The sequence below is a fragment of the Eschrichtius robustus genome, chromosome 20 (assembly GCF_028021215.1).
Source record: "Eschrichtius robustus isolate mEscRob2 chromosome 20, mEscRob2.pri, whole genome shotgun sequence".
NCBI classification, from domain to species: domain Eukaryota; kingdom Metazoa; phylum Chordata; class Mammalia; order Artiodactyla; family Eschrichtiidae; genus Eschrichtius; species Eschrichtius robustus.
Genome location: NC_090843.1, coordinates 40,914,173 through 40,926,645, shown reverse-complemented (window position 1 = coordinate 40,926,645; position 12,473 = coordinate 40,914,173). Strand labels below are relative to the sequence as shown.

At 50.3% G+C, this 12,473-nt stretch overlaps 1 protein-coding gene across 1 annotated transcript; it reads right to left on the bottom strand.

Annotated features, from left to right (window-relative positions):
- Window positions 1-282: 282 nt before the first annotated feature.
- DYNLL2 (dynein light chain LC8-type 2) lies at window positions 283-7,863 on the bottom strand. Its single transcript, XM_068529718.1, has 3 exons — window positions 7,584-7,863; window positions 4,402-4,540; window positions 283-2,324 (listed from the first exon to the last, which is right to left on the bottom strand). The coding sequence occupies exons 2-3, from the start codon at window positions 4,531-4,533 to the stop codon at window positions 2,187-2,189; spliced, it is 270 nt and encodes an 89-aa protein (XP_068385819.1). The 5' UTR covers window positions 4,534-4,540; window positions 7,584-7,863; the 3' UTR covers window positions 283-2,186.
- Window positions 7,864-12,473: the final 4,610 nt, after the last annotated feature.

Sequence of the window (12,473 nt, the reverse complement as noted above, 5' to 3'; positions counted from 1 at the left end):
AAGAGAAACAGCCTCCAGGTCTCAGCATCTATTATATGGAAGACTCAAAATGCGGCTCACCAGACCACCTCCACCAATGACCCAAGAAATCTTGTGGGTGAGTGCTGCTGGTTATTTTCCTCCACTTAAGGGGCCCAAGCCTAGGCCCTCGAACTAAGACCTGATTCAGTATCTCTTTGGCCCCCATTCTACTCCACCCTAGATACCCACCCCACCCATGTGTGGCACCACCGCCACCAGGCCATCCCCTTTACCCCCAAAGAAACCCAAACAGCTCAGAAGTGCATCAATCGACCTTTAATGTCCAAAAGAGGCGTGGATGCAGAGCACAGGAGATGTGGCGGGGTCTCAGCCCCTGCTCCAGAAATGAGGGAGAGAGGAACACAAACCAGACGTTTCCAACTGGCCACACAAGTCTGGGAGGGCAGGGGGAAACGGATCTGGACATTCATAAAAAAATAAACCTAAACTCAAGCACTCAGCCTCATGCCCACCAAAGGGTTTGATACAGGGAACTCACTCACCATCCCAGTCCCCACCCTCCCCTGTTAGCATCAAAAAGAAAGCTCAGCACACACTAAAGGCTTGAGAAGGGGGCATTCTCCTGCCTCCCCACCAACCTCTAGGATGGACTTGGGAAAAAAAAAAAAGAGAATGAGCTGGATCCCAAACCCCCTCCACAGCATCAACCCTACACATGAGAGTGTTTAATGTGATTCACAGGAATCAACGGCTCAATCAGTAATGACTCCCCCCACCCCATCCCCCACCCCATCCCTGTTTGATCCACAGACAAGATTTCCCGAGCACTCCCCTTGGAATCTCCTCCCACTAGCGGTCCTGCTCCATCCCCTAATTCCTGGCTTCACCACTGCAAGACTGACCTCCTCCAAAGTTCCCCCAAAGCCCCTCAACAGCCCTTTATCACACCTCCACCCCTGCCTCCCACAAGAGGCTGCCACCATTCACAAAGTCACTTTCCCTCTCCACTGAGACCCAGCTCCAGGATGGATGGTAGCATGACCTCATCCTGGACTATCCTCCTAAAGCCTTCCTGGGAGCAGACAGCCATAGGGCAAGCAGTGTCTAGGCCAGATGGCTGAGGGGGGGTAGGGGGATACCCGTCTTCACCCCCAAAACAGAGGCCCCCAGAGGTTTTTAACATAAAGGCCTACTCGTCTACGCATACACCCTAGAGATTCCACAGTCCTGCCCCTCCCTCCCCTCTACCCCAAACCAAGATATACACACACTCACACACATATACACAGAGGAAAATCAAGGGACACATTGATTTGGTTTGATTGCTAAGACCTAACTAAGAACTAGTCACCAGAAATTCCCTTGCCAGCCAACTACCAGGGGCTGCTCTAAGAGAACTCCGGAGGAATGAGAAAACAGAGAGCTAAGCAGGGAGCAGACAGAAGGAGAGAAGAATGAAAAGAAAAAAAAATCAAGCTAATCCTACCCTCAACATCCTCCTAGCATGAGCTCTGGCAGGAAGAATAAAAGAATAAAAGACACAGCCCTCACTTAGAAACTCTTCTGACAAAGACAGCAAGATAAGTCTGCTCCCCACTCCCACACACCACAGACAAACACGTCTCAGGGCCCCTTAAAGAATCCAGCCCCTGCCCCACCCTCTGCCCCAAGCCGTGGAATCACAGTTCAGTGGAATATTCTCCCTGGTACTAGATCAATCCCCCTACCCTCCTTCCTATCCCTCTCTCCTTGTCAATCCTAACACTGCAGCCTCCCTGGCCCTCCCAAAGCAGCATCCACCACCAGGAAGAGGCAGCTGCACAGTTTTAGTTCCACCTCCAGAAACCTATTTCTTTTCCCCAGCCCTCCTAGTCTTACAGGCTTTGTTGAGGGCTTTTTATTTGTATAGGGAGAGAAAGAGAAAAGAGAGGGGTGGGAGAGATTTCCTAGTGCAATACAACCAAAAAAAAAAAAATTTAAGTCTTGAAAAATAAACATAAAGCAGCCTTCTTCCCCAGGCAACTAAACAGAAAGAAGTTTGGTTTTGTTTACTGCGACATACACATGAAATCGAGTATACAGTCCATGCAGTAGCACAGCCATTGGAGAGGACATCCTGATGCTGGCCCCAGTGCAAAACAGTCCCAGCAACGCCGCCTGCTTGCCATCACTGCCGCCGCCACTGACACCTTCACTGCGGCCACCTAGCCTGACTTGAAGAGGAGGATTGCAACTTGACCCAAGTAAAAATAGATGAAGTGCTTTGTCTCGTGTGTAACGTAGCTGCCAAAATTTCGGCCCACAATACAATGCCAGGTAGGGTTATATTTCTTGTCAAATTCCTAAAAGAAGAATAAAAAAGAGAAAAAAGGTGATTAGGACAGCTGGAGGATGAGAAATCAGAATGAGAGTCTGATTAGTTTAGCTGTCAGCCCCACCCCACCCCCAGTCCACGGCCTCGGTCCTCTGAACCTCAGGAGCTCAGGTTCTAAGGTTGGCTAGGACACGCCTTCATTAATAATGGAACACCACAAAGGCTCCATTATTTCCCTCTAGCACTTTACACCCTGATCATCTCTCATTCCTCTAGCTACCCTGCTTTTCAAAAGCCCACCCCACAATTCTTCAGCAAGGGAATCAGAAAAGCCAGTGGAATAAATGACCACTCCAGTGTCACGCAGCATTGAGCAAAAGAGGAGCAAGCCTCACTGCCTTGCCACTTGCTACCTCTCACGTTACTAGACCAGCATTTTCCAAATGCCAAAAACCAAGACACTAGAGCAAAACGGGGAACAAAAGTACCCGGAGTACTTGCAGGAGTACCAGGAAGCAATTCTGTGTAAGCCAACATTAAAGACACCCCAGGGTGCCAGGCACTATGTGGGCTGTAAGCACCAGAAAAAGGACCTCAACCATGAGATCAAGGCAATTCCCTCACTTCTCTCAGGGGTAGAACAAGTTCAGCACCAAAGCCAGCTCAGAAATCCTCACGACCTTATCAGACAGACCTTCCCACTCTGTGGACCCAGCAGGAAGCAGATGGCTCAGTTCTAGATGCATCCTGCCATGGCTGTGAAAGGACAGCAGCCCTCCACCATGGGCCCAGCAATGCTGCCAACCTTGGGGCTCTGGCCCCTAGGGGCTCAACCTGCAACTTGTTTAGCCTCCTCACAGCCCCCATACCACGTAACTCCAAAAGGTATAGGAAACAGTGGAAAGGGCGTGGGTCACCACACTCAGCTTTATTCCTGACTGAAGACCCTGTGTAACATAGGAGAGCCATAGTTGCTTCCCCATTTCCCCCATCAGCAAAACGAGAAAGCGATTCTTCTGGCCCTAAGAGTCCATGATTCTACATTCTCTCCCTGAATAGAACAGAAAAACCATCACTCAACAAGGAACCAGCACGCCTAGCAGCCTTGCCAGCTCTGCACCCCCTGGCTACACACAGAAAGAAAAAGTCTCTCAGGACCCCAGTTTCCTCTTCTCATACCACCCATACAGAAAGGAAAGAGTTCTGTAAAACTCAAGGACACTCCACCACCTGTATGGACCAGAATGCCATGGCTCTTAGGCATCCTTGGGATACCAGAGTTAAGAGTATCAAAGACTGGGACTATGCCACCAATGGACATGGACCCTGACTGGGAATCAGGGACCCTGGAGACCACCTTTCACCTCTAGCTCAGCAGCTTCCTCACTATATATATGTTAACTATATCCATTCACCCAGGAATTCTTCAGGGACTAAACCTATTGCCCCAGTAATGCTCATCTATTAAAAATATATATATATATTCAAGCCCACCCTTTCCTCAAGAAGGTAGGGAGAAAGGGACGATTTAGTACGTGAGTCCCTTTTTTTTTGGCCGCGCAGCTCGGCTTGTGGGATCTTAGTTCCCTGACCAGGGACTGAACCCGGCCCATGACAGTGGAAGCACCAAGTCTTAACCACTGGACGGCCAGGGAACTCCCCACCTGAGTCCTTTTAAAGAAAAGGAAACCTCCTACATAATGAGAATTACTTATAGGGCTATCCCACTTTAAATGATGCAGCTCCCTGAAAATTTGTATATGATCTTATGTTATCCATTCAAACATCCTTGATCTTCATTTTAAATAGTTCTGAATTGGGACAGTTATATTTAATCCTGAAGCTTCACTCCCCATTGCTTTTGCAGTCACATAACTATCTGTAAACATACACACAACCCCAGCAGAGTTCCTATTAAGAACTCTTAAGGTAAATGCTTTAATAAATAAGAATCATCCCCTAATTTATCTCCTTTGCAAGTTCGTAGGGTTCTGTTTGCATGGAATATACCTACTTTCCTATGCCCCCAGCTCCAGCCCTCCCTGGGGCATAGCTCAGCTATCCATCCCTACCCCTGACCACCAACCACAGCTCTCCCAGCACACCTTCTTGATATAGGCAGCAATGTCCTTCTCTATGTTGTACTTCTCCATAGCCTGCGTGGCGCAGTCAACGGCATCTTGTTGCATGTCCTCAGACATGTCTGCGTTCTTGATCACTGCCTTCCGGTCAGACATCGTGACACTGCAGAAGAAGCAGAGAGGTGAGGCTGCAATCCCATGCTCTGGGCAATGAACACTAACAGCTGGGTGTGGGGCTGGGAGAGGAGAGCACAGAAGATGAGGCCAATAGAAAACACAGATATGAGGCATTAGAAAAGGGAGCTCCTAAGATTTTAGCAGAGACATGGTCGCCAAGTCTGGGAAACACAAGGTAAATAATTAAAAAAACATAATAAGCCATCAGTTTTTATCACATGTAAAATGAGGCTTTTCTAACTCTAAATTTATCTATTTCCAATATTTTGAATAGCACCAATAGCCAAGATGTTACAATATACCATCTACCAGCTGTGTCCCTGGACAAGTTGCTTAAACTTTGTGCTCTCATTCATCATCTTAAAATGCGGACTTGAGTTAACCTCAGGGTAAACCCGGTGGTGTAACACCTGAATATAATAAGCCCTTGATTTAATGACCATTATTGTATCATTGGAATCAAAGTGGAAAGATGAATTAGGTCTGACTTCTGGTCCGTGGACAAGTTACTTAGCCTTTCTGCATTTGATTACCTCTATTTTAGCAATGAGGATAGCTCTATCAAGAGTTGTTGTAAGGTGGAGGATTACTGGACTGAATGTCAATATTATGACATAGTATGAGTGTGTTTCATGTTTGGTAATTGCAATCATCGTTGCTTTTGTTGTGGTCATCCATGTACAATGCTTGGTGTCAGTCTATTTATCTCTTGTAAAAATAAAATACAGTGTGTGTGTGTGTGAAAAAAAAAAAAAGGTAAAAAAAAAAAAAAGAGTTGTTGTAAGGATTAATTAAGGTTATATGAGAACACTGCAAACAAGGACAGTCTATACAATGGTCTCGCCCGTTATCCAGATTCAGCCTGCTTTTGTAAACAGTTTCATAGGAACACACTACAACGGCAGAGTTGAATAGTTGTAAGAAACTATATGGCCTGTAAAGCCTAAAATATTTACTATCTGGCCCTTCACAGAAAAAGACTGTCAAGCCCTAGGCTACCAATGCCCAGTGGTGACAGAGACAACAAAAGGTAAAGAATTATTATTTTAACAGTACTGTTTCATATCCCCACTATCTAAGACACTGCATTCATCCTATAGCAACCAGAGTTCCAGGGCTCACCTTGCATGGTCCCCTCCTAGGATGACAGGAATTCCAAGAGGGCTGGCCACGGCCTGCCTAGCAGTCTATGGCGTGTGAGGTGCTTTGCAGGAAAAGAGATGAGCTGCAAAATCCTCCCCTCTGTCCTTGACCACAGTCCCATCACAGAGAGCAGTAACAATCCACCCCCACCTCACGTGCTACTCCCCCAAAGCGCCACTCTGTGGCCTGCCCAGTGGATAAGAGATGTTGTCGTTGCAGCCCTATCTGATACCAAGCTACACAGGGACCTGACTGCTCAAGGAGAGATCCCTGGTATCATTCCAGGCCACCCTGATCTGAGTCCACGCTAGCCTGTGGGCTGGGTGGGCTGAAAACGGAAGCAGAATTCATGACTACTTCTTCAGCCTGCACTAGATGCAAAGGAGGCATGCGTGCCAGTTGCTAGCCAGGCAACCCTTTACTGCATCCGGGGCACCTTTGTCTCACACTGGCAAATTAAGCAGGGCTGGTTCCACTTCTGCAAAGGCTGGCAGAGCAAAGGGTTAGTGCCCCAGCACCCTGTGCTCCCGTACGCCCGAGAGGGAAAGTCAGAGCCTCAAGAGGAGTCTGCGAGCACCAGCTGGGGCTGAGGAAAGGGTCAGGAACACCCTGTTCAAGGCCTAGTTGTCTATAGGACCTGGGGCAAACCAACGTCTTCTTTGTAAAAAACAATGGCTAAAATAAGATAAATGTGGCAACTTCAATGGGTTTGCACAAAGGTACAACAGCAGCAACACAGAGAGAATGTTCTATTACAAGGCTCGCTAAGTGTGAAGAAAACTAGTGTCACCTGGTGGCCTATCCCAGGTTACCACTCGGAAGGGGGCACTGTTTACAAATCCAAGGGTGGGGTGGGGCCTGATTAAAGTATGAAATCAGCACCCGTTTTCCCAGCAAGCTCACCTGCCCCACTGCCTCATTCCCAAAGTCCAAAGAAACAACTTTGTCACAGTAATTAAAACCACCTCACCCTCCAGGAGAGCCTGCAGTTACATAACGTTCGTCTTGTGACTACAATGCCACGATTCTTCACCCCAGGCCCCCCAGGCGTCTGAGAGGTGAGGCCTAGCCCCAGTCTCCCCTGTCCAAGGTGCCAATGAGAAAAGGAAAGGGAGGGGCCAACGTAGCCCCTCCCCCCCGGGGAAGGAAAAAAAAAAAGAAAAAAAAGCAAGGGACCTGGGCCTCCAGATTGAAGGATGACCACAGGGCCCCAGGCCAGCTGCCTCGGTCACGAGCCAGGGGCTCCTCTGAAAAGCGAAAAGGGCACTCCAGGACAGCTCACTCTCCTCTATCCCCGGCCCTGCGACAAAAAGACCAAGCCTCCGAACGACACGACCCGCCCTCCCCAGCCCCCAACACGCACAAACGCTTGTATTTCCTCCCTTCGGATCCCCAAGGGGCCGTCTCCCTCCACCACGCACAAACGCTTGTATTTCCTCCCTTCGGATCCCCAAGGGGCCGTCTCCCTCCACCACCCCATCCTCCAGCGGGCTGCGATCCCGAAGGCCGGCACCTGGGCCAGGAGAAAGCCTCCTCCCCCCGGACCTCCGCCCGGCCGGCCGCCCTCCCCCGTCCGGCCTAGAGCAGAGCCGGAGTGACTGGGCGTCCTCGCTGCAGGAAGGACGCCCCAGAGGGTGGCGACGGCGGGACGAACCGCGTCACGCCCGAGCCCGCTCCGCGGCTCTCCCTCGGCCCAGACAGCAAGGGCCTCCGAGCGCGCAGGGAGATTCCGGGGGGCGGGAGGCCTCACCTCTGCAGCCCGGGGCCCCAGGGTCGGGAGGGCACAGGGTGGCGCAGCCCTGAGCAGGAGAGGCGCCGGGGGCGTCACGCCGAGGCCAGCACTGCTCTGGGCCGCCGCCCCGGGGCAGCCTCCACCCACCGCTCACCTTTACGGAGGCGAGTCCGCGCGGGGTCCCGGAGGAGCAGGGATGGCTTGAGGCAGAGCGCGGGCAGGGCGGTGTCCCCTCGGCTCCTCTGGCAGCAGCCACCGCCGCCGCCGCGGTCTCCGGCTCCCGCAGGCCCGGGCCGAGCACTCGCGCCGCCGCCCTCCGCCCTCGAGTTTCTCCCGCCGCCCGCGCTCCGCCTCGCGCCCGCCGGCCCGCCTGCCAGCTAGCCAGCTCCGCGCTGGCACGTCGCAGCTCTGCTCCGCTCTGCCTCAAGCTCGGCAGACGCACGACCCCCCGACTGAAATAGCGCCCCGCCCCTCCCCCCCCGCCGCGCGCGCCGCCGTCCGCGCTCCCCATTGGCTGGGCCCGTTCGGCCCCGCACTGCGGGCTTCTCCCCGCGCCGCTCTCGCCCCACATCTTGTTTCCTCCCACAATGCCTCGGGGCGGAGGGAGGGGGTGGGGAGGGGGAGCTGGGAAAGGTTGGGGGAGGGAGACGTGGCCTTCAGAAGAGAAAAAAAAAGTATATAGACCCCTCAATCCAGGGCTGGAGAGGCCAGGCCTAAAAAGGAATAAAGAGGCCGGGTTCAAGGAGAGAGAAAAAGAGGGAGGGGCGTAAAGACCCCAATTCGAAGAAGAATAAAGGAAGAGAGTGGGATGGAGATTTCAGATCCTGGGAGCCCATGGGGAAGGAGTAGAGATCCTAACCTTAGAAAGAGGAAGGGGAAGGAGGTGAAGTCATCAGCTTTAGAGGAAAAGACAGGACCCCTTCCATCCCCCCAAAACTGTGGGAAGGAGAGGACAGCCAGCCTTACGGAGAGGTAAAGCCATAAACAGCCCCAGGGCTCCCCTCCTCTCACTTTCTGGGAAGGCCCCTTCCCCTTCCTGTTCTGCCTTTGTTCGGAGTCTCAAGGCCACAGGACCTAAACTCCCAGCTGGGGCCCCAGATGCTGTTTATCTTCAAGAGCAATGGAGGCAAACCCTAAGCGCGATTGTGAGAGGGGAGGTTTGTCTTTGATACACAGGCCCCTGGAAGAGAGATGAGAGTAAGCCATTTCCAGTCAGTCTACCCGTCTGGTTAGACAGGACTAGAGGGGGAGTGAATAGCATCACCTAGAGGTACAAACCAAAGCATGTCTGTACAGCCAGGAGCCTTAAAATTCACCCCATCCGTATTCCTCACCTTATAAAGGAGAGAAACAAGGAACAGAGAGCGGGGAGCCCTTGCCAGACCACCACAGGTCAGGCCTGGACCTGGCTTCTAGGCTGAAAAGAGGTGCTTCTAGGCAGCAGTCCCCCTGGGGTTTGTGGGTGTGTGTGTAAATGCCTGTGCACACTGGGGGAGTGCCTGCCCTCCATGCCACACCACCCACCTCCTAAGGAGAACAGGAAGAAGCTGCTCTTTTCTTTCCAAAGGAAGTGTCTACCTAAAGGGGTGGTGAGGGTCTTTATGGGGAGCCAAGCATTTGGGCCACACAGTAAGGATTAAGAAGCTTCCATTCATCCTATAACCCTAACCCTAACCCTTCATTGCCCCAAACCATGGTCAGGAAGTCAGGCTTGTTCTGGCCCTGACCTGCTCTGATTTGGAGCATCATAATTTAGTGTTCATTATGAGTCAGGGGAAACCTAGAAAATCATCCCCTCCCACTTATGCTTTCCCAACCTGCTCTAACATCTTCAACCTCAATCAGGAGATGTGAAAGAAACAGGCAAGGCTTGTGGTATCCCCTCACACCAAGGGTATTCTGATGTCAGCCTCAGTGTGAATGAATGGGGGGCGGGGCACGTGTGGGGAGGAGGAAACTACCTCTTAGAGAATTTCAGTAACTTGCCCCAAATTCCCCAGCTTGTCAGCAGCAGTATTTAATTCCCAGCGCCTACACTTTTAGCCTTTCCACTATCCTCCTGACAGAGAAAAAATAAAACTGTAAACTAGGTGTTGGGTGCCCTATCTAAATTATACCAGCATTTCCTAAGCTTATCTGACTCCAAAGACCTTTTTTATCCAAACATTTATTAACATCTCCAGGAACTACTGTTCCACAGGACACAGTTTGGGAAACTTGTGCTATGCTAATTACTACTATTTATGTAAACTGCTTACTGTTTAGGATAATTACTATGCAACATAGTAACTGTTATAATTAATATGTCTGCTTAACTTGGTGGACATTTCTATTTGATGCCACTACATGTTCATGATTGTCCAGTTTTCTGTTGCCCAGATAGCAGAGCCATGTCTTCAGATTTAAAAATCCGATGGGACTTTTGTTTTTGTCTCATCTGTGAGCCTCTTTCCCACTGGCTACTTCTTTAACTTAAGGGTTCCCCAGGGCACTGTGGTCAACTTAAGTAGTTTGTACCATGATCTGAGCCTTGATGGCCTCCCTAAATTCCAGACCTCCACTGTGGAGGTGGCCCGGGAGCCAGAATGCTTGGATTTTAACCTCTTTCCACCACTCAACCAGCTGTGCAGATCTGGCCAACCTATTCAACATCTCAAAGTTTCATTTTCCTCATCTATAAGTTGAGACCAATAATATCTACTTTATAGAGTTATGAGAAAAATGCACGAAAAACTCTTGGCAAAATGTGTGGTCCATATAAGTGATTAATAAATGTTAGCTGGGCTTCCCTGGTGGCACAGTGGTTGAGAGTCTGCCTGCCAATGCAGGGGACACGGGTTCGAGCCCTGGTCTGGGAAGATCCCACATGCCGCGGAGCAACTGGGCCCGTGAGCCATAATTACTGAGCCTGCGCGTCTGGAGCCTGTGCTCCGCAACAAGAGAGGCCGCGATAGTGAGAGGCCCGTGCACCGCGATGAAGAGTGGCCCCCGCTTGCCACAACTAGAGAAAGCCCTCGCACAGAAACGAAGACCCAACACAGCCATAAATAAATAAATTTAAAAAAATAAAAAAAGTAAATGTTAGCTATCATCAACATCTCTCTTCCAGACTTATTTTCCTTACCTGCATTTCTTACCTCAGTTCCTCGCCCCATTATCCACCCAGGTACCAAGTCAGAAACCTGCGGTCCCCTCTGGATTTGTGTCTCTCCCTTCCCTACCACATTTCTATTATCACTCACCTCCCGGCCATGTCTCCAGTCCATACCCCTCTCATTAGGACTGCCTCATTCTCATTGTGAATACCTTGCATCTAGTACTCATCATCACTTCCAGTAGGCTCCCTGCCCCATTCTTAACTCCTCCTCCCCAAATCCACACTGCTGTGATCTATCTAAAATGCAAACCTCCCAGGCACTTCCCTCTTCCCTGCTCAGAAAAAAGACCCATGCTCTTTCCCATAACTTACTTCCCCTCTCAGCCACACACAGCCCAGCCTCTCTGCCTTATCTCCCCACACTTCCCATCTCCCTCTTCAGGCTCTAGTAACACCATCAGCTGTTGCCTGTGGTCCCCCCGCCCGCCCCCCACCCCGCATCCAGATTCCACACCTTTGTTTATGTGGTTCTCTTGCCTGTGAGACTTGTGGCTTTCTTTCCTGGCTCTTTGTCCTCTAGGAAGCCTTCCCTGAATCCCAGGTGGGAAGCATACCCCTCCTCTATGTTTTGGTAACATCCAGGGCTTATCACCCACCGCATTTTATTAAACTTGTTGGTCTTATGTTTGTCTGTAGTTCCTTGCATACAGAGATCACATCTTATTTATGTGTGGGCTGCAGAACCTGACACAGTTCTTGGAACATGGGAAATTCTCTGTAAGTATTCGTTAAACCGATCATGCCCATTAATGGCTGAAAAATACATTTTGGAAGGACACATTTCATCTCTTCTCCACCCAAAGAACCTTGTCTAGGCTCTTCTGTCTCTTTTCCTAGAACCAGCAATGCACACTATTTACACTGGGCCCTTCCTGCCCAGTGCAAGTTGCTAACTAAGGTAAATCATTGTCAGCCCTGGGGAAAGTCCAGGCCTGATTTCTGAATTGATTTCCTTCTCACACTCTCTGGTTATTTGCCTGATATCCTTACACCTTACAGGTAAAGACTAGCAAGGCTCTCCCACCCCAGCTGACTAGGTCACCTACAGAAAAGAGACCATGGCAGTGACAGAGGTCATTTCACCAAGCCCTTTGGCTACTGACTTGCTTCAAGAGCTCCAGGAGGATGGAAAAGGGTGGGAAACACACACATTGACACACTGCAGTGCATACCCTGGTGTCAGTCCCTTCTGCCAAGTCCCCACTGGGGAAACTTAAGGAAGAAACAGTGTGACTATAGAACTACTGGAATTTGCTCCAGTTCATTGCTGATTTCTTGGGTGGCCTTGCAAGACGTACTTCCCTAGGCAACCATTTACCAAGCCCCAAATATTGCCATATTGCCCCTCCTCCTCCCCAATCCCCTGAAACTTAGAGGAGCCAGCCAAGGTCAACCACATGACTGGGAGCTAGTAAGGTGAGCACTGGACTGGGAGTCAAAGGAGAAGTCTTTTTTTTAAATTATTTTATTTTATTTATTTATTTATTTATTTATTTATTTATTTATTTATTTATGGCTGTGTTGGGTCTTCATTTCTGTGCGAGGGCTTTCTCTAGTTGTGGCAAGCGGGGGTCACTCTTCATCGTGGTGCGCGGACCTCTCACTATCACGGCCTCTCTTGTTGCAGAGCACAGGCTCCAGACGTGCAGGCTCAGTAATTGTGGCTCACGGGCCTAGTTGCTCCGCAGCATGTGGGATCTTCCCAGACCAGGGCTCGAACCCTCGTCCCCTGCATTGGCAGGAAGACTCTCCACCACTGCGCCACCAGGGAAGCCCCAAAGGAGAAGTCTTAAGCCCAATTTGGCTCTAGTCAAGTCATTTCTATAAGGTCCCTGTCAGCCCCAAAGTCTATGATTCTCTTATTTCAATACCCCATCCCAAAGGGCA

Bases quoted from the DNA above. Each gene is read 5' to 3' on its own strand.
- DYNLL2 (XM_068529718.1), bottom strand. From the start codon at position 4,533: ATGTCTGACCGGAAGGCAGTGATCAAGAACGCAGACATGTCTGAGGAC. The intron at 2,325-4,401 runs GTGTGCTGGGAG...TTCTTCTTTTAG, and splicing joins TTGCTGCCTATATCAAGAAG to GAATTTGACAAGAAATATAA.